Source organism: Mustela lutreola, chromosome 4, assembly GCF_030435805.1.
Source record: "Mustela lutreola isolate mMusLut2 chromosome 4, mMusLut2.pri, whole genome shotgun sequence".
NCBI lineage: Eukaryota > Metazoa > Chordata > Mammalia > Carnivora > Mustelidae > Mustela > Mustela lutreola.
In genome coordinates, this window is record NC_081293.1 from 78,833,580 (window position 1) to 78,860,346 (window position 26,767).

Consider the following 26,767-nt stretch of genomic DNA (forward strand, 5'->3'; position numbering starts at 1 on the left):
TAATGTATTTGACAAGGTTAAAAAAAGATATTTTGGATAACAAGGATGGATGGAGATTAAATATGAACCATGCCTCCCATCTAAGGAAAATACTAGAGAATTATTCCAGTCAAAAAACGAATCACAAGCATGACTTTAGGATGGAAAATACGAAGGCAGCAGTGAGCAGTAAACTTGCATGCATCTTGGTACCCCATACGCATACAAAGTCATGGCTACAGCTATGGGGTTAATAACAGGATATGGGCGCACATGAGCCCACCCACACATGCCCATACTCACAATCCACAAGTACGTATAAATGTCAAGTACAAGTTCTTGACTGCAATACAGTGTTCTACTGGCACTCCTTTCTTGAATAATAGCACTGCCTATAGACATTTTTAAATTTACCTTTAGAATGAATTTCACAAAGTTAGTCCAATTAGTTAGTAAGATACACGTCTGCCCAGGATTGATTCTGTGACCCTAGCCTGGTAGCGCTCGTGTCAGACTTTGACCAGGAAAGCGAGTGTTGTCCGGTTCCTCTTTTGGCTCAGTGGCTGGGACTTTTAATTGGCCTGTGGTGTTCTGTTTTTGTTTTTAGTATTTTAGCATTGTGGTAGTCCTATGTTACTATCATAGCATTTTCCTATTTTAGTTCTTCTTGATATTCTTTTAAGTATATTCAAGCAAGGATGCCTTTCTTTATGGAATGAATATATATTGTCTGAATGCAAAAAAAAAAAAAAAAGTGACCTGTAAAGAACTCTATTTTTTATTTATTTTTATTTATTTTTTATTTGAGGGAGAGAGTGTGTGCATAAGGGCTAGAGGTGGCCGTAGGTCAGTTGGAGAGGGAAGGGCAGACTCCCCGCAGAGCAGGGAGCATGAAGGGGCTCAATCCCAGGACCCCTAGGTCATGACCTGAGCCAAAGGCCAACCCTTAACCAGCAGAGCCACCCGGGTGCCCCAGAAGAGCTCTTTAACCTAAAATGATCCTTCAACTGAGTTGTCTCCAGCTCGCTTACTTCACTGTAAGAATCTACCTGGAATTCATCATACATAAGCCTCCTTGATGCCTCATATAATCAGCCTGGCCAAGAAAGCTGTGTGTTTCAGAGAGTTGTTTATTAGGATTGTAACAATGTAAACATGCCCCTCATTTTAGTTGCTTTTAGAGGTCTTTTACATAGCACTTAGAGCACCCCTCAAAAACTCAAAGGAAGTAAACATTACCCCCTAAGAGTTTATCCACAACATCAAGAGGGAGGGATCACAGCTGAGATTCTCAGGGTGAACTTAAAGACCTGCTATCGCGCTAACCAAAAAGACTTGTAGAGTCACGCATCTATTCTATGGAAGGTATAGCATTCATTCTAAAAATAGTGTAACGACCCCCATTTACCCCTCCCTTCATGCCAGCAATTACCAACATGTCCAAAAGCTACTGGCAGGATAGAGAGAGAATATCCTGTTGAAAAGGGGGCTCCTGTGACCAGCCTGGATCCAGGCCGCCCCACGTGAGAGACATTCAGATATTTCTGAAATCTAATGTGAACTGGCTTCCAGCAGGAATAAATACTCTGGCGGTATTACATTGCGAGCATTAAATTCTCAGTTCTGCAAATGAACCCACACGGTGGCCGGCCTGTGGCAGGCACCGGGTGAATTCTTGGTTGCTGTGTATGGTTGGTTGGAGAAGATGGACACACTGGTGGACTAGTGGACACACTGAAGAAGGGAGGGAATCAGATGCAGATGCCGCGGGTCCCCACACTGAGGCGGCTTCCCTACGCATCCACGAAACGTCCGAAGCCTGCACGTAACTGGGCCGGGTCAGATTTGGGGCTCACTGAGCAAGTGCAGTGTAGGGGCTAATCGTCCTCGAGGTGAAGGGATTGGTGCTCTGCTTTCATGGGTGCGTCGCGGCCCTTCTCCCGCTAACTAACCTCGGTCAGATCCGAGCCAGGTCAGGGACTAGGACAGGGAGCCAGCCCAGACTTGGGGGAAGGGGGCAGAGCCCACCGCTGTGACTGGGGAAAGACAGCGGGAGGTGGGGCTCCCCGGTGGTAGCTGCAGCTGGGGCGGGGACTCTGTGGGACTGAGAACAGGGGCCAGAGTCAAGTGTAAATGGGGAGGTTAGAGCCGCCCTAGGGATTATTCCCAGAGCACTGTTGTCCCCACGCGGGTGACATTTCACTGCGACCGCCTGGATAACCGGCCACAGATTCTGTTACAAAATATGCCGTGATCTTTGAAATGGGCAACAGCAGAGGGTGGAATCCTTTGTTGGGCGGGACTGCACCCGGGGTCGCTGCGGCCTGCCCGCGGGCAGAGCTGGCACCTGCCGGTCACTAACAGGGGCCGCAGGGACGGCCCTGCCTGTCATGCCCTACGGGAGGAAGGGCAGAGGATTGGAGGGCGGGTCGGTTGGTGGCGGCCCTGCAGACGCGGGCCAGGCCTGCGCCCCCCGCACCCTTAGGCGTGCCCTGCTTGTCTGCCCGCAGAGCCCCCCGGCGCGGACCCGGACACGCTGCGGGCCGGCGCGCGCGGCTTCATTGGCTGCCTGTCTGCCCTGCGCTTCGGCCCCGCCACTCCGCTCAAGGCTGCGCTGCGCCCCAGCGGCCCCGTCGCGGTCACCGTGCGCGGACACATGGCCGCCGCCTCCCAGTGCGCAGAGTCCAAGGGGACCAGAGCCCCAGCGCGGGAGGCCAAACGCCCAATCGCAAGTGGCACAGGTGCGTGCCCCTCCGCCCGCAGTGGCGCTTGCTGCCCACGGTCTTCCACCCCGTCTGCGTCTTGGGGCTGCCCAGGCCCTCGGTGGGGTCGCGCGGCCCTGCTCTGGTCTGGGTTTCCTGCTCCTTCCCGCCCGCGCAGCGCGCTCTGCTCTCCTGTCAGATGTTTGCGAATGTCACCAAAGTCCTCTTCCCTCTGCCTCTGTCATTCTCCCTTTCTCTGCTGTAGGTGGCTCTGGACCGACAGACCGGGGTGAGCCCTTAGTTAGCGCTGACAGAAGTGACCCTGCTGTCATTGGAGGTAACAGGGCTGTGAACGACCTGGTCCTTGGCATTGCTGTCACCGCGGGCATAAACCCTTGTCCGGGAGTCCGAGCTGAGGGGCGAGGTCAATGGCGGGACACCCCTTTGCAGGCATTCTTCACGGGCTGGCCCCGATGTCAGCCTCTGCCCGGGCTCAGGGGCGCTGAGTGGAGAGTACCCATGGTAGGACCGAGACACTCTTTAAAGGATAGTTGCCGAACTACAGAGTAATAAGGTTTTTCATTTGAAAATACCCATTCATATCTCTCAGGAGATCATGTACATATATGACATATTCACCTTTACTTCTTTGATCCAAAATAGCCAAGACCTCTCAGTCCATTCGCCCAAAACTTTTAAAAATAATATTAAAAGTAAAGCATTAGGTGAGTTTAGAACCACCTAAACTGTGCAAGTTGTCATTTTCATAAACATAAAGATAGAAAAACCTAAAGATTTTTCTAAACATAAATATGCAGAACTGTTTTCTGGTGTCAATCTTATCTTAGATTTACATATATTTATTTGTATTTCTAAAGTAACTATTCACATATATTTGCATTATATATATACGTTCAGTGTCACATGTATTCTATACCTGTGACAGTAAAACTGGATATAACACAGTTCTTTAAAGCAAAGTCCTATAGGGGCGCCTGGGTGGCTCAGTGGGTTAAAGCCTCTGCCTTTGGCTCAGGTCATGATCCCAGGGTTCTGGGATCGAGCCCCACATCAGGTTCTCTGCTCAGCGGGGAGCCTGCTTCCTCCTCTCTCTGCCTGCCTCTCCGCCTACTTGTGATTTCTGTCTGTCAAATAAACGAATAAAATCTTAAAAAAAAAAAAAAAACAAAGTCCTATAGATAAACTATGTATGTATTTACATATATATTCACATATAATGTATATTAATATTTTCTATGTACTTACGTATATTTAAAGAGGTACAAGTAATTCCATCTTAAATATCTCCCTCTGTATTCTCTGAAACAGAATTTATTTAGGCCTGCTTTAAAAAATGAATATTCAAGTCTCCTCCTTATGATTCAGAGAATGCTTATATTTATTAGACTACTGGAATGTGTCATTTGTAAACTCTATGGGCTGAGAGGGAGTGAGCGGCTCTCCATTTCATGGCTATTCCAGATAAGGGAGGTCATCCCCAAGCTGGGGGATGCAGGTGGGTGTCCACTTTTCAGGCAGACCAGACTGCATTTGCCCCTTGGTTTCTGTTCATCAAGATGTCAGTTTTCTCCAGACTATTAGGAAGGTACTCAGATATTTTTACGTGCTGACCAAATCTGTGTAAGAATGTGAACTTGCCCATTCCTATCGTAATCGCTTCTGTTTTTCTAATGAATGAGGTATATGATCTCCTGATTTCACAACTCCAGGAACAAAGAAACATATATGTTATTCATAATGTATACCTAAAAGGATTACTTTTGTGTTAAAATATAAATCGAATCTTAATCCTGTTCTCATTTATTTTGAGTGAGAAGACTTCAGTATAAAGCAAAAAGCCGATTTCAAATAAATCAACTTAAATGTGATTCATGTTTTCGAAATAGGAATCAAAGTCTAAACATGCAAAATGTCATGGTTGGTGCCATGTTTAGAGAGAGCAACAATGATAGGTTGGTGCTAGAATAGAAGGCGTGGTCTCTGGAGCTGTATTGCCTTTGGTTAAATATCACTGGCAAGTTGTACAAAGTAAGTAAGTTGCACCAATATTTTTCCCCTTGAAAAATCCTGCTTGGCTCCTTGCCACTTCCAGTCCATGAACGGGAGGAGAATGAGGCACAAACAAGTCAGCTGCAAGAGAAAGGGAGCAGGGGACAACAGTAGAAAAGACTGTTGTCCCCAACAACTCCTCGATCCCGCTTTCATTAGATAGAAACAGTAACCAACAGAAGAGCCAAAGAAGGCCAAACATTAGTCATAGGCCTTGTAGATAACAAAGAAGGAAGGCAAAATATGTCTGGACAAGCAGTATATAGTTGAACAAGCACATTCAGAGGACTTATCTAAGTAGCCACAGGTGCTTTCTGGGGGAAAGGGGAGATAACGGAAAAATGAAGCAGGCGGCGTTCCTCCCTGAGCGGGCCGGGCGTTCCCAGCTGCTCAGCTTCAATGTCCTATATCGTCCTCTACCCTACAGCCTGTTACCAGTATGTGTTTTTCTTAAGGCTATGTCTAAATGTGCTTGGTAACTAGTAAAATTTCCCATGGGTTATATTTTAAGTAATACATTGTTCTAAGGTTCAGCTGAAGCTCCTGACAGACGGGAGGGAGAATCAGAGCACATGGGGTGTTAGGGAGGTAACAACTCAGGTTGCAGCTCCTGCAACTCACGTAGCTCTGCCTTTGATCTGTGTGGTGGCTGTGTGCTGCGTGTTTGTCCACTGCCAAGTATACTGAGCTGCAGTGTAGAATCCTGGGTGGAATCCTCAGCCCTGTGTCCAAATGACCCCAGACCGCACCACATGTAAAGTACTTAGTCCGGTTAAAGAACCACCCCGGCAGGTGGATTTCTTCACATGCTGCGCTCCATCACCTCTCCTCTTGCAAACAAAGGGAACAATATAGGAAGGGGAAGTAACCTAAATCATGTTCACACCTGGTACACCGGAGATCATGGAGTTTTTCTTGCCATGGGATCCATCATGTCAATGAATAGGCAGAGAAGGACACAGATGTGTAGATGGATGGAGAGACACACAGACCTAAGTGATTGTCACAAATGCATTCACAGTTGGATTGCTGAAAGGAGGGTTATAGAAGGCATCAGATGCATTAGTCACATCATCCCCGTCTCTTCAGAGAGCAAATGAAGACAGAGGTTGTTCTAGAACCCTACCAAGTCTCAGAGAATGAGCAAGCTAGTACTCAGTTACATACACAATAACATCCTGGGTATTTGAGGATAACAGTGACAGTGATTGGATAACCAAGTGGCCTGGTCACTGTTATTGAGTTTCTGTCCCTGACACTAAAATTGGATGCAATGTAGCTCTTCAAAGAGAAGTCCTGTAAAAAAATTTAAGAGTAATTAAAGTGACAACTCTTTGTTGTCAGGTGAGGTACAAGGTGTAGTGAACGTGTTGACTGTTGTACTTGTTAGTATTTAAGAACCTTTCCAGAGGCTCTGAGCATCTGATCAGGAATCCCTGTGACCAGAGGCACCCACTGAGCTGCGAGTCTGTTGGGCTCCATTATGCTCTTTATCTCTGTCCCAGAGCATAGTGAAGAATCTTCATTTAACAACACGAATTTGGATTCAGTTAACTAAACAGGAATGCATTTTCTAACATTTGCTAACTGCAATATCAATGCCTGTGTCAGCTATCTTAAAAGTGTTTGACTGATGGACACTGTTTTGGTACCTCCCTGCTTCGGTATGGATTAACATTCATTCTTTAATGAATATGGCAGCCTGAGCAAACCCCTCTAGGCCTCATCTGACCGTCCCAACCCTGACAGCCCTTGAAAAAAATCAGAGGAAATTTTAAAACAATACTGGTGCTCAAGCCTCCCACTGAAGACTCTGAGCTATCATCTGCTGTGCAGCCAAAGTTGAGATGCACTGACACAGCTAACACTTCAGAACTTAAAGCATTACCAGCAAAAGATGCCAAATAATCTACTTTCCCTGTTGCTGAACATTGTCTCTCTTTCTACAAATTTTTAATATAGTGGTATATCGGTTATCTACTGCTGCCTGACAGATCACCACCCACTTAGAGCTTAACCCAACTCCTTTTTAGTATGTCCCAGTTTCTGTGGGTCAGGAGTCTGGGCAGAGCTTAGCTGGGTCCTCTGCTCAGTGTTCACAGAAGCCTGCAGTGAAGGTGTCAGTCAGCATTGAGGTCTCATCTGGAGATTCCTCTGGGGAAGTATCCACTTCCTCCTCCTCATGGGTGTTGACGGCATCCAGAGTCTTGTAGCTGTAGGACCGAGAGCGTCTCGATTTTCACTGGCTGCCCTTAGCACCTAGAGTTTACCTGTAGTTCCGTGCCATGTAGGGATTCCCATATGGACTCCCACCATGACTGCCTGCCCCCTTACCACCAGCAGGAAGAGGGACGGTTCCATAAGACAGGTGCTACCATCTCACATACCATAATCACATAACCTAGGTACATCGCATCACCTCTGTTGTTTTCATTGGTTAAAAACAAGCCACAGGCCCTACACACAGCAAAAGAAGGGGATCATGCTCAAGGCATGGCCCCCAGCAGCAGAGATCATGAATCATTTTTAGCCTCATAGAAGGAACTGGTGTACTCACCACAGAACTGTAAATCAGCAGAATATCAGCAGCAGATCTTTTTAATGTACTTGTACATAAGTATTTAATTACTCTATGACAAGTCTATACACTCCATCCTTTTAAAATAATGAAAACGTGCCCGCTTGTTAGCATGAAGTGAGGGCATGACCTAGAGGCCATGCTGTGGTTCTGAATTTTAACAGGTAGACACCAAGTGAAAGCTAGGCCAATAGATCTTTAACCTAAAGGCAAAAAACTGCTGTATCCAAAGGACGTGTGGACTTAGAACTCAGTGTTCCAGTAGGCCAGTGCCCACTTTCCTGATGATGCACGTGTGATGTACGTGAGCTTGCTATCAGCTACATGAATCCTGCACGTTACAAGTCTGTGTTCTGACTGTGCCTCCCCCTTCTCTCACCAGGTGTGATAGCGGTGGTGGTATTTGTCTTGCTCTCTCTCACCGCCGTGGCCACACGCATTTATCAGCAGAGATGGTTGTACCAAAAAAACGAGTCAACTGTTCCCCCGGCTGGAGACAGCGCTGAGACAGCTCTGAAGAGTGAGGTCAATGTGAAAAGCTCAGTCAGTGAGAGCCAGAGAGAGTACTTCTTCTGAAGGGCAGCTGCACCTCACTTCAGGCTCTGGTGATGGGACTTTCTCGCTAAGCGAGGGGACTCCCAGAAGATGAAGCCCCCCACGTCCCCATCCCCTGGACAGGTGGCCATCCTGCAGCACTGTCAGCTTGCTCAAATGCAGTCCTGGGAGACTCTGCTCCGTGATGCTTCATGATCTGTGTGTGTAGAAGGACTCAGCAGTGCCCATTAACCCCTGTGCGGTGGTGTCTGACTGTCTGGCCCGATTGTTGAAAATTCACACATGGTTTGCATAATGACTTTGCATTTGAAGTGAGAACAAGGATTTGAGCTGTGGTCCTACTCTCTTAAAAATGAGACCTGGAGGGGTGCCTGGGTGGCTCAGGGGGTTAAGCCTCTGCCTTCGGCTCAGGTCATGATCTCAGGGTCCTGGGATCGAGCTCCACATTGGGCTCTCTGCTCAGGGAGCCTGCTTCCCTCCCTCTCTGCCTGCCTCTCTGCCTACTTGTGATATGTCTGTCAAATAAATAAAATCTTTAAAAAAAAATGAGACCTGGAAGTTTATAAAAGTCAAAGTTGGACCCTAGTGTTGTGTGTTGCATGCATATCTGTATTTTGCCTCCTCTATCGATCACCTGCAGATGCTTCTAAAGCCGGGAGGTGCTTCTCCAACGTTCTGGGAGTGCGTTTCTATCTCCATTTGAACCAAAGCCCATGGGCCAAAAATGCACTAACAACCTAGAAAAAACCATTTTTTTTGGCTGATTGTTTTTATGATCTGTCTCTTTAAAGTCACTTTGCATACATTTTTAGTGATAAAATGAATATTGAATGCCAGCTATGAAATTGTTTTTATTCATTTACGGAGCAGAAAAATTCATAGGTAGCAAAGCACGTAAAGCATCCTAGTCTGTGCTACTTTGCTTTTTTTCTTTGTAATTTGTCATTTTAATCTTTGTAAATTATGATAAAGATCAGCTGATGATCTCCCCAACATGTATATTTTCTAACTGAAATAGTGCCCAAGTATAAACTGGCCTGAACACTGCAAATGTATCCTTCCTCCCTTTCATCAGAATGAACTTAATCCTTTTTTTAAAAGGTTTTATTTATTTATTTTACAGAGAGAGAGAGAGAGAGAGATCACAAGTAGGCCGAGAGGCAGGCAGAGAGAGAGGGAGAAGCAGGCTTCTCGCTGAGCAAAGAGCCCAATACGGGGCTCGATCCCAGGACCCTGAGATCATGACCTGAGCTGAAGGCAGAGGCTTAACCCACTGAGCCACGCAGGCACCCTTGAACTTAATCCTAAATTTGTTTCTTTCAAATGTGGGGTGCTATGGTCACAATTCTTTGCAGTCTTGTGGTTCTCTTGTTCTGAAGGTAGTCACAACAACTGGATATCTTGCAACTGTCTTTTCATTTACTTGGGAAAAGTCCCGTTTTGAACAAAAGCTCTCCATTTCTTTTTTCTAAATTCTGAGTGATCTAGGCCAACCATTCTCTGAAATACCATCTCAGTCTAGTCACTGTTTGGAATGTCAGGGGAAGGGTGCTGATGCCGGGGAAAATGCAGGTTGTAGGATATGGACCCAATCTGTCATGCTGGTCAAGAATCTAGGATCTTGGAGTCAGAGTCATCCACCAGAGTGCCCAGAATCAACCAGTTCATTTCATATTCAAGGATATTTGCATACTTGGGCGTAAAGAATTTGTATTAACCACAGGAATTTTTCCAGTAACGACTTTTGTGGTAGTAGTCAGAGGATAATTGTACGGAGCTGACCATTTGCACTCACTAGCCATTTCTAAGTGAAATGTCTTGATAAGCCACTTGCCACATGCCTGCCAGGAATCATGTTGCTTCCTTTGACCACAGCAGGACCACCCAGAACTCCATACACTGAGCCTTGCAATGACCTTTGAGTGTATGCCTATTTTTCTGTGATTTTTTTAAACAATAGAAAAAGATGCCCTCTGTACTAAGCCTTTTCTCCAAACAAAACAAAACAAAACATAGTTTTCAATGAGGTTTAATAAGTCACCATAATATATTATCTCATAGTTTCTGTGGATCAGGAGCTGGGCACGGGTTTACTGTGTTTTCTGCAAGTCTGCTTTGAGGCATCAGCCAGGACTGTGTCCTCATCCAGAGACTCAGCTGGGGAAGTCCTTGGTCTTACAGTTATGGGCAGCATTCCATTCCTTACTGCTGGGAGATTCCTGGAAGCCTGTTTCTGCTCGAGACCAGCAAGACAGAGAGGGAAAGAGAGAGACAGAGACTCTAGAGCAAGTCTGCTAACAAGATGGAATTTTAAATACTGTAACATGATGATGGGAGTGAAGGCTCATCCCCACTGCCAAATTCAGTTGGTGAGAAGCAAGTCCTAGGTCCTGCCCACACTGAAGAGGAGGGAATCACAGAAGGACTCGAACCAGCAGGCTGAGATCATGGGAGTCAGGTGAAAGTTAATCTACCACAGTACTATATTGAAGTTTCTTTAAGTGAAGAATGAAGGATTTTCAGGATCTGAATAGAGTAATATATGAAGAACCTACTTTGGTAAATGATATATACTCCCCCTGCCCCAAAAGTGGAGAAGGATTCAGCACAAAAATGAAAGGTTCTAGTTAATGCACAGCTGACTGTTAACACTCTGAAATCACGACAACTTTAACAAATGATCACAATAAGTTCCGGAAATGTTCATCACTTTGGTAGATTTTTGCAGATTTATAGATAGTGAAATTAATTGTATTCTCTCTTTTTAAAAGAGAAAACAAAATATTTGTACCAAACTGCAGTGATGTATCACCCAGTTTACTGATTTGTAAATTTTACCTGCTTTTTGTTAATGAAATAATCTTTTTGGATTAAATTAGGAAAATATTTTTAAGAGAAATTGAATGAAATTTGAATTATGAAATTATATTGATTTTCCCCTAAAATATTAAAAATTGTGCAAATGCATATATTCTGTTGTGGTGTGTGTATTATTTTATCTCTGCTGTATATAGAGAGTACTATGCTCTGTTAATATGATTTGCCAAGGTGTTTAATTGTCAAACACAAAGTAAAACATAAAGTGCCTCGTATTTACTGATTACTACGACTTAAAATACCTATGAATGTAGGTATTTATACCTTTGCCAGAGAACAATAATTTAGCATTCAGTAAGTTGTTTGTTGAATGTTTACTATGTACTCAAAACAGGTTACACAAGATTTACTCCCAGAGCTGGGTTTCTAGAGCACTATAAATATACAAATCCCAATTTGCAAATAACACCTTTCTATGAAATAAATGTTCAAAGATAATAATTCCCCAAGTTTTATTTCCAGATGGTAAAGGAAAATAGCACATAATTAACACTTATTATCAGGACTAGAACTTCAGAACCCCTGCTTACTCCATGATGAAGTAAAACCCCCTTCACTACCACCCCAGGATTATGTAGCTGTAGAGAAAAACATATTGGGGCATTCTGTGCATCTAGAATAATCACCATTTCTGGAATTTCTGTTTGTTTGTTTTCTTTCCTTACAGAATATCTGGTAGATAATTGTTTTCCATGGATTTCTTTAAGAATAAAATATAAAGTTCAGGATTCTTATCCTGAAGGAGGACAAACGCGATGGAGGTACTTTCCTGTATAGGCATAAACTGACGGTGATGATGTGACTGGGATGTTGAAATAGTCTTCCCACACAGGGTCCGTGGACCATGTTCCCACACAGGGGGCGTGGACCGTCTTCCAACACGGAGGGCCGTGGACCCATAATGAATGAACACGTTTATTGCGTTGCCTAATCTGTTCACAGTGCATGTAATTAACATGTTAAGAAGTCCCTGGGTGCTCTCCGTGGTCCTGGCAGTCTCCTATGCCAGCATGGCTTATCAGGTGTGGCAACATGGGAGGAAGAATTAGGAAGATAGTGATAAACATGAAGTGGTCTGCCTTCCAAATGAGGAAATGGACTTGGTGTGTATGTGTGTCTACAGCTCCCCTGGAGACCATGGGCTCATGTTCAAGCTCTAGGGCATTGGAAGATTCTCTACACGTTGAAAATACTACAGCTGAACAAAAACATTATTAGTGTTAGATCTTCGGGCTACTTAAACCCACATATCAGTATTACGACGTTTTGTGGGGGACGAACGTATTCATAAGCACTGATCTAACCCTTGGGAGGGCTTAGAGCAGCCCCTAACCTACAGTGAGTCTGTTAGTTTACTGCTTCTGTTGAGTCAGCTGAGGATTTGGAGATCTCATACATATAAAGTATACTGAAGTGGGAATGAAAGTGGTTATTCAGGTATATTTTTAGATATAAACAGTTGACTGATAGTTCAGACCCCATGGGAAAGATTCATTAACTGAAAATAACTCATTAATAACCATCTTACATCCAAGTTAATGATGTGGGAGCCACTTTATCCACGCTTACAGGGGAGTAAGAGGAACTGCAGATGCAGTCGTCCAGGTCATGGGACACTAGCAGTCACAGGAGCAGGAACCAGCCGGGCCAGGCCCTGATTTCCAGCCTCATCTGGGGCTGCACACAGGGATCAGACTTAGGGAGAAGGACCCCGACCTAGGGTTTTTCAGCTGCAGAATTACTACCCTTGTTATATGCAAATTCAGGGATTCAACCCAGAATCCTATACTCAGGAGAAGATTTGTGAAAAGGGAGTGTGAAGGGAAGACACTTTGGATAACTAAAAGTGAGTACGTCTTTACATGGAGATCTTCATTAACGACATTTTAAAGCAACATGGCTACAAAAGTTGGGTATTCATCCTTTCTGATGGAGGCATAATACTCCATAGTGTATATGGACCACATCTTCCTTAACCATTCATCTGTTGAAGGGCACCTTGGTTCTTTCCATAGTTTGGCGACCGTGACCATTGTTGCTATAAACATTGGGGCACAGATGGCCCTTCTTTTCATGACATCTGTATCCTTGGGGTAAATACCCAGGAGTGCAATGGCAGGGTCATAGGGAAGTTCTATTTTTAATTTCTTGAGGAATCTCCACAATGTTCTCCAAAGAGGCTGCACCAACTTGCATTCCCACCAACAGTGTAAGAGGGTTCCCCTTTCTCCACATCCTCTCCAACACATGTTGTTTCCTGTTTTGTTAATTTTGGCCATTCTAACTGGTGTAAGGTGATATCTCAATGTGGTTTTAATTTGAATCTCCCTGAGGGCTAATGATGATGAACATTTTTTCATGTGTCTGATAGCCATTTGTATGTCTTGATGGGAGAAGTGTCTGTTCATATCTTCTTCCCATTTTTTGATATGTTTGCCTGTTTCGTGTGTGTTGAGTTTGAGGAGTTCATTATAGATCCTGGATATCAACCTTTTGTTGCAACATGGACAGGACTGGAAGAGATTATGCTGAGTGAAATAAGTCAAGCAGAGAGAGTCAATTATCATATGGTTTCACTTATTTGTGGAGCATAACAAATATGGAGGACAAGGGGTGTTAGAGAGGAGAAGGGAGTTGGGGTAAATTGGAAGGGGAGGTGAATCATGAGAGATTATGGACTCTGAAAAACAATCTGAGGGGTTTGAAGTGGCAGGGGGGTGGAAGGTTGGGGTTCCAGGTGGTGGGTATTATAGAGGGCATGGATTGCATGGAGCACTGGGTGTGGTGAAAAAATAATGAATACTGTTTTTCTGAAAATAAATAAATTGAAAAAAAAAGCAACACGGCTCAGTAGAAATTTCTACGAGGATAGAAAATTAGCCACCAGCCACATGTGGTTATCAATAAGCATGTAAAATGTGGCTACTCTGACTGTGGAACCCCATGTAAATGTTAATGTTAATGTTAATCACCTTAAATTTGGTGTGCCTGGGTGGCTAAGTGGGTTAAAGCTTCCAGGTCATGATTTTAGGGTCCTGGGATGACCCAGCAATCCTTCCCTTTACAGGGTCCAAAGTGCTCAGGGGACAGAGAGGTGTTCAAAGGCTATCCTCTGTGTCTGTTTCTTCCTCACAACCTCAGCAGTGAGCGGTGTGGAGTGTATTGGACTGGGTGGCCCTTTCCTCTCTGGGGGAAGCATCCCAGCCAGGACCCCAGACATCAGTAGTCAAAACTCCTCTCACAAAGTCCAAGTTCTGGTGGACTCGAGTTCTACCCTTACTCAAGGACTAAGTACTTCCAATGTAATCCCACAAATTTAGGGGGGGGGGGGAAACAAACAAACAAACAAACAAAAGGCACATTCTTGATAATAAAGCCAGACAAAGGTAAAAAAAAAAAAGACGAGGTTCAAAGGTTGCTGGTTCAAGGCTATACACCAAGAACATCTGTGGAATCTTGTCAAATGCCTTTTCTGCCCCAACCAGGGTGGCCATGTGGTTTTGACCTTCTCTCTGTGCGTGTGGTGATCTGATTGATTTTCATGTGTTGAATCACACTTCTATTCCAGGAATAAACGCCACTTGGTTGTGGTGTATAATCCCTTTAATATGCCATTGAATTCAGTTTCCTTGTATTTGCTGGGGGCTTTTTTTAAATTAATTTTTTATTTTTTATAAACATATATTTTTATCCCCAGGGGTTTTGTGCTTTGGTGAGTGCTGGGGGCTTTTGTACCAATATTGATCAGAGATACTGGGCTGTAATTTTCTTTTCTTGCAGTTTATTTGTCTCGCTTTGGTCTAAAGGTGATACTGACCTCAGAGGATGAGCTTCAAAGTGGTCTATCCTTTTCAATTTTTTGGAAGGCTTTCAAGAGAATTGGTGTTAATTATTCTTTAATTGGTAGAATTCTTTAGTGAAGCCATCTGGTCCTGGGCTTTTCCTTGCGGGAAGGTTTTTGATCACAGATTCAATCTCCTTAATACTTATTGGTCTGTCCAGATTTTCCAGTTCATGATTCAGCCCTGGTAGGTTGTGAGTTTGCAGGAATGGTTCCATTTCTTTTCATTACCCAATTTCTGGGCATACCATTTTTTCACAGCATGTTCTTATAACCCTCTTTACTCCTGTGGCACTGGTTATAATGTCCCCTCTTTCTTTTTCTTTTCTGATTTTATTTATTTGAATGTTCTCTATTTTTTTTTCTTACTTAACCTAGCTAAGAATTTGTCAAATTTTTGATCTTTTCAAAAACAACCCTCAGTTTTATTGAAGAACGCTGTCATTTGGTACAGTTCAGATGCGCCTTGAGGACATGATATTAAGTGGGATAAGCCAGTCACAAAAAATAAAATACTGTGTGATTCCATTGGTATGAGGAACCTAGAGTAACCACATTTATAGAAACAGATACTAGGGATTATGTTTACCATGAGATGAGGGGAAGGGGAATTGTTTAGTGAGTACAGAGATTCAGTTTGCAGGATGGAAACGTTCTGGAGATCTGTTTCATAAAAATGTGAATATATTTATCAGGACTGATCTGAACAGCACTCTTAAAAGTGGTTACAGTAGAAAATTTTATGTGGTGTGTTGTTTTTTTTATTACAATTAACACACACACACACACACACACACACACACACACACACCCCTAACGGAATCCTGCTTTCTCTCTAACCAAAGGAACAGGGAAGGGGCAGCCCATTGAGGAAGAAAACTTTTCGGGTAACTATTCCACTCTTGATCACAGCACAGGGAAACCCGTAGTCCCACTCTCAACATGCCAGCAGAGTCAGGTGCAGATCCTAGAATTCCCTCGTGAGGCTTTTGCACACAGTCGCAACACATGCTCATGACCAGGGCAGTGTTGAAGAAGGTCTGCTGAGCGGTCAGGACTTCCGTCCCCCAAAGTCCTATTGCAGATAGCACATGGGAGGCTGCATTCCCTCCTGACCCAGCAGCAAGGTCCCCTCACAGGGACGCTGGGGGAGGAGGCCTGGTAGATAACTGGGTTTTCCCTAAGTGCCTAGGGAAATCCAACAAGGCCAACCCTCCTCCCAGGCACATTGTTGGAGGCCACGGGGGAGCAGTCACAAGACGCCACCACCTATCCCAGCTGGGGAAGTATCAACCACACAGGCCCCAGTGTGTGGTCACACCCCCCACCCCTGCCTAAAAGTAATGAGGACCCCGTCATGGGGTGGGGGCTAAAGGGGGCCAAATAGGGAAACTTCCCTTCTGCCCCTACCTGGCAGACATAAGCTGGCATTCCCCACTTCCTCTACAGATGAGTGTTAAAGGAAGCCAGCTCACACAGTAGCTTTCAATAAGATCCAGAGTCTTACCACGTAATGCCCAAGATGTCCAGGCTTCAGAAGAAAACCATTTGTCACACAAAGAACCAGGGGAGATCTCTGAATGAGGAAAGGCGGTCAAGGATGTGAAGACTGAGGTGACAGCACTGTTAGAATTATCCAACAGATATGTTAAGTGAGCTAGCATATGAGAACCTCAACAAGCAATTATGAGCCCCGTTGAAACAAAATAGAAAACAGTTATTTCTCATAGTTCAGTCTTGGCAGAGAAATAGACCACTTATAGAGGAACCAACTGAGACATGTAGAAGTGCAGAATATAACAACCAAAATAAAAAGCTCAGGGCATGACACAATAACAGAGGGGAGGGTGAAGGAACAGGAAGATAGAGAAATAGAAATTAGCCAGTTTGAACAAGAGACTGAGAGCAGTCTGAAAAAATGCACGCAGCCTCAGGACCCCATGGGACTGTAACAGAAGCTCTAGTGTTCGTGTCCTCGGAGCCTTGGGATGACAGAAGGACGTTGGGCTGAAAATGTATTCAAAGAAGTACCAGCCTCACAGCAGCATAGATGGACCTGGATGGTATCATGTGAAGTAACACACTAAGTCAGCTGGAGAAAGACAAAGGCCACGCGGAAATGTCTGAGACAACTATAACCAGGAAGAGTAAAGGGACCTCATTTCAACAGCAGACCCCAGTCATTTATGTGTGTAAAATGTAGCACCTAGAGTGGCCACTAGAAAGCTATGCAGGAGACACTCTCCAAAACACTAGAGCTAAATCAACATGAATTCTAGAATGCTCAAGAAACCCACAGGAAGGCAGGAGAAAGGGATTATTTTTATATAACTGGTCCAATAAACCAATGAAATTACCAAATACCAAAAAGACGGGCAGAATGGAATAAAAATCGAGACTCGGAAACATGTTGTCTATAAGAAATTCATCTTCAATATAATAAAGATACACATATGGTTTTATATATATACATATACATGTATATATATAAAGAGAATCCAATACATACATTGGATTCTCTTTATTCCTGGTCCTTATGTTCTACACAGTCACAGTGAACACTGAATTAGTGAATACTGAAACATCTTCCCTAGGGAAAATTGTGGATGTGCGCATGTGCACACAAACACCCCTCCCCCATAGATTAAAACCTTAGATCCTAAGAGCAATTCATTGATTTTCTTTATTTTATGAAAGAGAAAGGAGGGTTCAGAAGTGTTAAGGAGTTGCCTGAGGCCACCCCCCCAACCCCGAGCAGGTGTCAGAGTGGATGGTGCTTCCTTTACACTGCGCTTTCCCTGCTGTCTGTGTCTTCTGTCCATCTCTGTCTGAAAGCCAAGACAAGAAAGCTGTCCATGCCCCACTGTCACTCAGCAAGAAACAGGTGTGCTGGGTGAAGAATTTTTCAACGCCCTGTGCATGACCGTGAATGAATGGCTTGAAAGCAGCTAAGTATTGACTTTGGAGGATGAGTCAGTTTTAGTGAATAGGTAAATTTTAAATACAGAATCGTTGAATTATATGCTTTTTCTTTTTTTTAATTTAAAAAAAATTTTTTTATAAACATATAATGTATTATTAGCCCCAGGGGTACAGGTCTGTGAATCGCCAGGTTTACACACTTCACAGCACTCACCATAGCACATGCCCTCCCCAATGCCCATCACCCAACCCTCTCCTGAACCCCCTTCCCCAAGCAACCCTCCATTTGTTTTGTGAGATTAAGAGTCTTATATGGTTTATCTCCCTCCCAATCCCATCTTGCTTCATTTATTCTTTTCCTAGCCCCCAAACCCCCATGTTGCATCTCCGCTTCCTCATATCAAGGAGATCATATGATAGCAGTCTTTCTCTATTTCAATAAGCATAGTACACTTTAGTTCCATCCATGTTTTCACAAATGGCAAGATTTCATTTCTTTTGATGGCTACATAGTATTCCAGTGTGTGTGTGTGTGTGTGTGTGTGTGTGTGTGTATTTGTGTGTGTGTATACGACATCTTCTTTATCCATTCATCTGTTGATGGACATCTAGGCTCATTCTATTCTTTGGCTATTGTGGACATTGCTGCTATAAACATTCCGGTGCACATGTCCCTTTGGACCACTACTACGTGCTTTTTCTTATAGAGATAATTCAAGTGCCATGAATGTTACCTGTGTCAAGTGTATACACAGAGTTGTGTACCCATCAACACTCTCTAAATCCGGAACATTCCATCACCCCCCCAGCAAAGAAACCACAGACAGATTAGCAGTCTCTCCCCACATGCCTCCTTCCCCCAGCCCCTGGCAATGACTGATTTATTGCCTTTCTCTATGGGTTTCTTTTCCTGGACATCTCATAGAAGCTGCAGTTCACAGTACGTGGCTTCTGACATCTGGCTTCATTCGCTTACCATCATGCATTTTGGGCTGAATCTTGTTGTGGCATGAGTCAGTAGTTCATTCCATCCTACGGCTTGTGTAGTAAAGAATTTCACTGCCCTTTGTCCCCATCTCCTGGGAGACAACCTCCCAATCTTTAGAATTTCCCAAGAGTTAGAAAGTCATTGTGGGTCCCCTCACACCACAGCTGCTAGAGTTTGCTCCCAGATAGCTTGTGGTAGGGCTAGCCACACTGACAATCTCAGGGCAGGCTCACCTAATGAGCCAGATGATGTCAGCCTGACCTCTGAGAATGAACTGGGGCTGAAGAATGAGGTCAGTTACATGGGCAGTGGTTCAGTCAATCACGTCCATGTGATAAAGCCCCAGGAAGCCCTCGGAACAGCAATGCTTGAGTGAATAGGTAAATTTTAAATACAGAATAGTTGAATTATATGCTTTTTCCTGGCAGACCATCCTCCATGTCTGCACTTTCCACATGCCAGGAGGGAGCGCCTCTCAGAGGACTTGATGCTTGGAACCCTCCCTGTCCCAGACCCACTGTGCATGTTTCTTCCTTTGACTGGTTCTGATTTACCTTTTTGCTATAATAAAACTGGAAGTAGAGTGCTTTCCTGAGTTCTGTGGGTCATTGCAGCAGAGTGGCCAGACTTGAATGCATCTGTAGGGATACGACTTGGGCTGGTGTCTACTGTCTTGGGCAGATGGGGCAGTCTATAGGACTGTGCCTGTGACCTCCAGTTTTGTGGCCCCTGGGTAAGCTGAATGAGAGCCCATCGGATGGGTGCAAGATTCGTGTATCCATTTACCCACCTACGAACTTGAGGAGTTTCCACTCTTTGGGTATTGGGAATGAAGCTGCTGGAGACACTGGTGCACAGACACCACACCACAGTGTGTGGACTTAGGTTTTCAGTGAGCTTGGGTGTACATCTGGGAGTGCATTTGCGGGGGTCCATGATAAGTCTATGCTCAACTTTCTAAGAAACTGCCCATCATTGCCTAAGCCCAGTCCATGAAGGTTTACTTTGTTTTTTTCTGGAAGGCTACAGTCTCAGTTCCTGCATGTCACTCTGTAGCCCACTATCAGTGGGTCTCTGTGCATGGTGTGGTGGGGGGGGGACGGGCCGCACTCTTCTGCACAAGGATGTTCAGTTCTTCCCGCACTGCCTGTTAAGGAAGCTATTCTTTCCTCATTAAGTGGTCCTGGCACTCTTGTCAAAATCGATTGATAAATGTGAGGGCTTCTCTCTGAATTCTCAGTTCTATGCCCTTGGTCTTTGTGTCTGTCCCTACCTACATGCTGCATTCTCTTGGTCACTGTACTTTTGTAGCTGGTTTTGAGATCAGGAAATACAAGACCTTTACATTTTCCTTTTTTGTTTGTTTGTTTGTTTTCAAGATTAATTCCTCCTTTCTGGGCCTTTTGCATTTCATGTGAATTTTGGGATCATCCTTGTCTATTTATGCATGAAAGGCAGCTGAGATTTCACTGGGGTGTGGTGTGAAGCTGCACCCCCATTTGGGAGACAGCCGCCTTGATGATGCTGCCTTCCAGTCCACAAGCAGGGGTGTCTTTCTGCTTCCTGACACCTGCTTTAATTTCTTCCAACACTGCTTCATACTTGTGGTATACGAGTATCACACCTCTTTTGCTAAAATTATTCCTAGGTATTTTATTCTCAATTATGCTATTTGAAATGTAACTGTTTCCTTAATTTCATGTTGGACCATTTGTAGGTAATGCAATTTGTCAAATTCTTTTTATGCATTTATTGAGGTTATCATGTTTCTTCTGTTTGTTTTTCCTTCTATCAGTCTGGTGTATGGTATTGATCGACGTTCAGTACAAGGCCAGCCTTGTTAAGATGTTAACATGTCCGGTCAACTTTGCATTGGTCCACTGAGCAGGTTGTGGGATGAAGGGGTGTGCGAGGAGGCGGGGGTTAGAACATTCCAGATGCCGCTCTCTCACCAAGGGTTAGTGGCTTCTGTTGGACAGATGGCTGTTGGTTTGTTCTGTGACTGGGTTCATTTCCAGAATTCAAAACTAATTACTTTGAATTGTTTGCTTGGCATTTGTTGTTTTGTTTTGTTTTCCTGGAAGACCAGCGTGCTGAGGTCCTCACTCTGCCATTGAAGAAACTGCACCTCAGTGTGTTTTGGGGTCAGACGAGATTAATGACTCTCCTCCGATGTTCCAGAAATGGCACTGGTTCTCTCAGTTTCTAACTTTTTGTGATGTGCACAGAAGTGCTCTGCTAACTAACTTTGAGGAGACTGGCATTTTCCTAATTAATAGGGAAAAAACACAATTCCAATTCCTCTCTTAAGTTAAATTTCTTCACACTTGTGACCCCAGCTGACATCTGATTCAGCATGACTCACCGGGAAAGAGCTGCTGGAGGTCGTCCCTGTCGATGATTCAGGCACCCTTCAACAGGTCTCTGGAGGCGGGTGAGCTGACCCTGTACAATACCATTCATTATTTTACACCCTCAAGCATGTATCTTAATAATTTGTATTTAGCAGAAGTTGAATTCATGAGGAGCTATACATAGAAACAGAAATAAGCAACTCTAATTCATGGTTGTTGGAAGATGAAGCAGATTCTTAGGGGCTAAGCCAAGTGTGTAGACAGTGGCCGTGCTTGGCATTCAAGGCATCACAGCAGGCATGACTTTAGAAAATAGCAATTCTGTGCATTCATAAATATGAACTGTTTGGTTGGCATTTTGTTGTTTGATGGCATTTTGTTGTTTTGTTGGTTTTATTTTCTTTTTTTGTTTCCCCACCTGGAAGAGTGATTTGCTGAGATCCTCACTCTGCCATTGAAGAAAGAGTGCATCTCAGTGTGTTTAGGGGTCAGACGAGATTAACAGCCCTGTGGTGAAGACTTCCAGCAGTAGAAATGTTCCTGAGACATGCGGTGTAGTTGTGGCGGAGGAAGATCTAGAGGGCTTACCAGGTGACTGAGAATTGACTAAAGAGACATGGAACCCGCCCCACCCCACCCCGCCTCCATGATAGCGAATGTAATATAGCAGGATGAACAGACATAGGGAACCAGAAAGGAGACTGAGAACAAGCCTGAGAACTTCCAACGAACACTTCCATCTTTGTTCATCCACTCGTTTCTGAATACCTGCCATCTTTCTTTTACAAGAAGCTATTGTGCACTGGCCTCCAGAATCATTACCCTGCGGCTGGTTCTCAGAATCTACACCCCACTGAAGGAGAGAGGGGAATCCTTCCCAGAGCCAAGAAGCCACTAGATCTTAGCAACAGGTGAAGTGGGGCAGGATCATGGTAATAAGATGCTGCCCATCCATGGTACAAAAAGGTGTCCTGCCCCTTGCTTTGCAAAGTATATCAGTTCATGGAGCCTTAAGGGGAAACCTGCATTTCCCCGCTTTCTGACCCAGTAACTCCCAAACAGTGCTAGGGAATTGGCATTTTACATTTGTCTGTAAAATAGTGCTCATAATAACCATTTTGTCTCACAAATCAAATTGTATCCATGTGGCCATGACCCCAGCCACAGTCAAAGGAATGGCCACTACAGTTCTAGACCTCAATATTATTACTGACTTTGCCTTATCTACATAATGGGTTTCACAGCACTTAAACATAGGCTTGTGTAATCAGTTTCCTGGTCCCACACACTGCTTATTGAGAACAAAGCTTTTCTGTTAGAAGGCTTTCTGAAAATTTTCCAGTTGTCGGTTGAATATATAATTAAAAAAAAAAAAACACAGTAGGTGTCCAGGAAAAGCCATGCTCTAATGCATCTCTTCTATTTCTTGGTTTTAACAGGTGAAGAATGATTAGAACATCAGAACCAGAAATAGTAAAGTGTAGCTTTAACGCTAGTACCCCCAGCACTCGACTCCTGGAACTTATGTGTTAATGATTCTCATTTTTTAAAGAAATCTTACAATCTGCCTTCCGAACATGTGACCTAGGAATCAGCAATAATCCCTTGGGGAGTGAGGGGGTTCACAGTGAGGCCAACACTCGGTCTGCCCATGGGTGACTGCTTCCCACCCCATCATCTGTAGAGTCCACAGCTGTGCTATGCGTGCCCAAAGGTATGTGGCTGCTAACATCATCTGCGCCCTCAAATCCAGTCCATCTTTTATTCAGCAGAAGACTGTCATTCTGGGAGGACTTGTGTGGTGCCTTTCTTCAAGACATTACTATCTAAGGGAATTAGAATTGTCTTCTGTAACAGTGACCAGTCCTACCAGCAGACCCTCTTCTGATGTGCCATCTGGAACTCTTCAAACATCTGCCATCTAAGGGATCCCAGGAGCTCCTGGCAGGTTTTGGAGGGTCTCCGTGGAAATCTTCACAGTCTGCAGGCACCAGGCTGTCATGGTTAATGCACGGTGGGCAGGAAGACAAGATCTTCGCAAAATCACACCTGCTTACTGCCGCATTGGCCTCCTTCTCATCCCTCAACCAAGGTTGGCTGGGCAGGAAGCACGTGCCACAGGGCCTCCTGGTTAGTTTCTTCATGAGCATTCCTGCGATGTGGACCATGTGGAGAAGACGTGTGCCTCAATGAGAAAGTGTGTGTTCACTGTGGAGCACTCTGGGTAATCAGATGCTGACTTTGTAGGGGCTTACAGCTCTGCAAGCCGTAAGTACAAGCTGCCATGCAGAATAATTCTTGTCTAGAGATGTGCAGGCGAATTCAGTCCTGAGGGAGAACCCCCACCCCCAAAGCAAAACAAACAAAAAAAACCTGTGTTGCCTTCAAGTGTACATTATGCTTGGTTATTCCATTTATCCAACGAGTTAAATAAATCTTTAACACAGATTTATTTTATTTGGTTATGAGAGTCATGATTTTCTCCTTTTTGGAAAATTATTTCTAATAACTGCCAGGAAAGTAATGCCACCAAGATAGGATCATATGTTATGCCTGACTTTGCTCCTGCTCACAAGAAGAACGCCTAACAACTGTTTATGATCAAGACACCGCTGAGAAAATCCTAGAATACAGGCGTGAGGCTGAAACTTCCCCTGTACCACAGAGATGAAGGCAGATTGCATCAGATGAAGGCCGATGGCAGAGGGGCAGCTACACGTTGTCCTCATTGCCGCTCCTCCAGGGCCCACCCCTTGGTGAGAACCCCCCTGAGGGGAGAAGAGAAGGAAGATGCCTTCCCAGCATTGTGGGTCACTTTGTGGGAACCATTGCTCTGACATCACACCACAGGGATTGCAAGAGAATCTGCAGGGCTCAGGCACTGAGAATCTGATGATGAGGAAGGAGCTAATTTATACCATTTACTATTGATTCTAGTACCCAGTGTTGACAAAATACTTCAAGAACTCATACAACTCAACAACAACAACAACAAAAATCCAATTAAAAACTGGGCAAAAGACCAGAATAGACATTTTTCCAAAGAAGACATCAGGTGGCTACGTTACATAGAAAGATGGTCATCACCACTAGTCTCTAGGAAAATGCAGATTAAACCACGTGGGATATTATCCCATGCCAGTGACAGTGTCCATCATCACAGATACAGGAGATGTGTGTGCTGGTGTGGATGTGGAGAACAGGGGACCCTCGGGCACTGCGGGGATTGTGAATTGGAACAACCACCATTGAAATCATTACACCTATACAGTTTCCTCAAAAAATTAAAAGTAGGGTTGTCATATGATCCAGCAACTCCACTTCTGGGAATATAAACAAAAGAATGGAAACACTAGCTTGAAAAATCATCTGCATACTTACGTTCATGGTGGCAGTATTTGTAAGAGCCAAGGCAGGAGAACAGCCTAAGTGTCCGTCAGTGAGTGAATGGATAAAGCAGTTGTCTCTCTCTCTCTCACACACACACACACACACACACATCCTACCATTGGCCATGACACGGATGGAACTGGGAAGTGTCATGCTAAGGAAAATAAGTCGGACAAATATCACACGATCTTACTTATGTGTGAAATCTAGAGGGAAAAGTACAGAATAAAACAGAAAAATCCTGTTAAACTCATACAGAAAAAGGTCAAATGCATGGTTTCTGAGGACAGGGGGGATGGGGAAGGGACCTGGGGGGAGGTGGCTAGAAGGTACAAACAAAAAGCAGTGAGATGCATCAGTACGAGGGATACAGTGTACAACGTGATGACCAGGGTTCGCACTGCTGTGTGATAACATTCTAAAGTTAATATAATAGATCTTAAAAACTAATCACAGAGAGAATTTCTGTCTTTCTTTTTTTTTTACTGTATCCATATGAGATGATGGATGTTAACCAAACCTACAGTGACGATCACTTTACAATGTACATAAATCTAACCATCACACTGTATACCTTAAACAGACATAGTGATGTATGTCAATTGTTTGTCGCTAAAACAGAAAAAAAAATAACCATCAGGAGATACTGCTAAATCTGATGTAGATGTGGTTATTCCCCCTGAATATTTCTCTATGTACGGATTTACCTACTTACTTAAAGTAGTAATAATAAAATATAATTTGTTACTTATTGCAACGAATGTATCTTAAATTATTTATTTTGATAGGTTATATGGCCTAAATTCAGTGGGTAAGTACCAAACCTCTGAGTCACTTTGTGCTATAGAGAAGCTTATCTCCAAATGCACGGAGATGAATCATGATTTCCTGGGTCATTTTATCATTTCTATTATAGACCAAAACCTAAAATCAGAGATTCATTTTTGTATAGTACAAAGTTATGTTAAATTAAATGTAAAATTATATATAATTTCTGAAACACCAGAGACTTTATGATTGTATCATTTTTGAGGCAGTCTTTTTTTTTTAAGACTTTGTTTGTTTATTCAAGAGAGAGTGAGAGAGCCCAAGCAGGGAGAGCAGCAGAGGGAGAGGGAGAAGCAGGTTCCCCACTGAGCAGGGAGCCCAACATGGGGCTCGATCCCAGGACCCCAGGATCGTGACCTGGGCCCCAGGCAGATGCTTCACCAACTGAGCCCCCAGGAGCCCCTCCATGTTTTTTTTTTTTTTTAATACAATAAATAAAATGCATTTTTGGTTGTATGTTCCCTCTTTGTATAGATGTAACGAATCTTTACATATTTCCATATTAGTCAGGTTTCCAAAAATCTTGGAATTTGTGAATTAACAAGCAGATCATTTACAGTTTCTATTCAGGGCTACTTCCCTGCCCACATAGCTCTGTAAGATTCGCGTTACTGGGGTCAGAGGAAGCAGCGTCTGAACAAAAAGGTCCAATGAGCCCCCCACAGAGTGCCACCAGCCTCCTGGGCTCCTGAACTGGGTCACGTGCTATGGGCGGCACTCCCTGCCCATGCTGATTGCAGCTGGGCCTACTTTATTTTTTTTTATGCATGGTTTCTATTCCAACATCTTAGATGCTTTCTCTACTCCTGGATGTGAGTAGTGAAGGCTTATAATTTCTAATTAAACTCCCACATCTTAACTGCTCTAATACATTATTTATAATGTGCCTGTTAGATGCAATGTGGATGAATGAGGTTTTAGGGACACTCTTGAGGCTCTTGAATAATATTCTCGCTGGTCCTCGGAAATCTGGGTTAGGGCAGCAGGGATGCCAATTCCCAGTGATGATAACTCATGTCATCTGAACTCAGCATGTCCAGAAGAACTTGCCCACTGGATTATGGTTTCTATTCTCGACTGCCGGCTCCTGCCAAGGCTCCTTTGTTCCTTTGCTGACTCCCCGTCACCTGACTGCAGGCTGTCAGAGGCTCTTGGCAGCACTCTGGGGTCTTCTCTTATAGCTCCATTGTGTCTGCGGGTAGCTCATCTAGGGCACTGCCTCTCAATAAATTCCACTGGAGCCTCCTCAGACATGCGTGTTCATTTGTAGGTCAGAGATACAGCTTGAATCCTAGACGTATCAATATGGAATTCTTAGTTCCCTCTTCCTCCGGTAAGTTCTGTGTTGGTCCAGAGCACTGCCATCTGCAGAGTTACTGCAGTCCAAGGCTGCCATCACCCTTCCCTTGCCCCCAGCATCTGGCTTGCTGCTGGCCTCAGGTCCTACAGAGTACATGGTCTGTGGGAGATTCTCCTGCCCCTGAAGCAGGGGGTGGGACCGAGTCCCCAGACAAGGCAGGAGAGTTGAGAGTCCTGTTCCCTCTTTGATCTGAGATGGGATGTTCCTTTTTATGATAAAAGTCAGAAAAAGAGGGAAGATAAGGACACATGGAGAGGTATTATTGTACGACCGGAAAGATGACAATGTTTCTGAGAGTGTTTTTCCCATGGGAAGCATGACTC

General features: G+C 44.2%; 1 protein-coding gene across 1 annotated transcript in view; it reads left to right on the forward strand.

The window, feature by feature from the left end:
* The window catches only part of LOC131829004 (contactin-associated protein-like 3), a 181,847-nt gene extending 173,460 nt beyond the window's left edge, over positions 1-8,387 (forward strand). The window contains exons 22-24 of the mRNA XM_059170309.1: positions 2,490-2,720; positions 2,947-3,018; positions 7,712-8,387. Coding sequence (XP_059026292.1) covers positions 2,490-2,720; positions 2,947-3,018; positions 7,712-7,905 — 497 coding nt within the window. The 3' untranslated portion in view covers positions 7,906-8,387. The remainder of the gene's footprint in view (positions 1-2,489; positions 2,721-2,946; positions 3,019-7,711) is intronic.
* Positions 8,388-26,767: the final 18,380 nt, after the last annotated feature.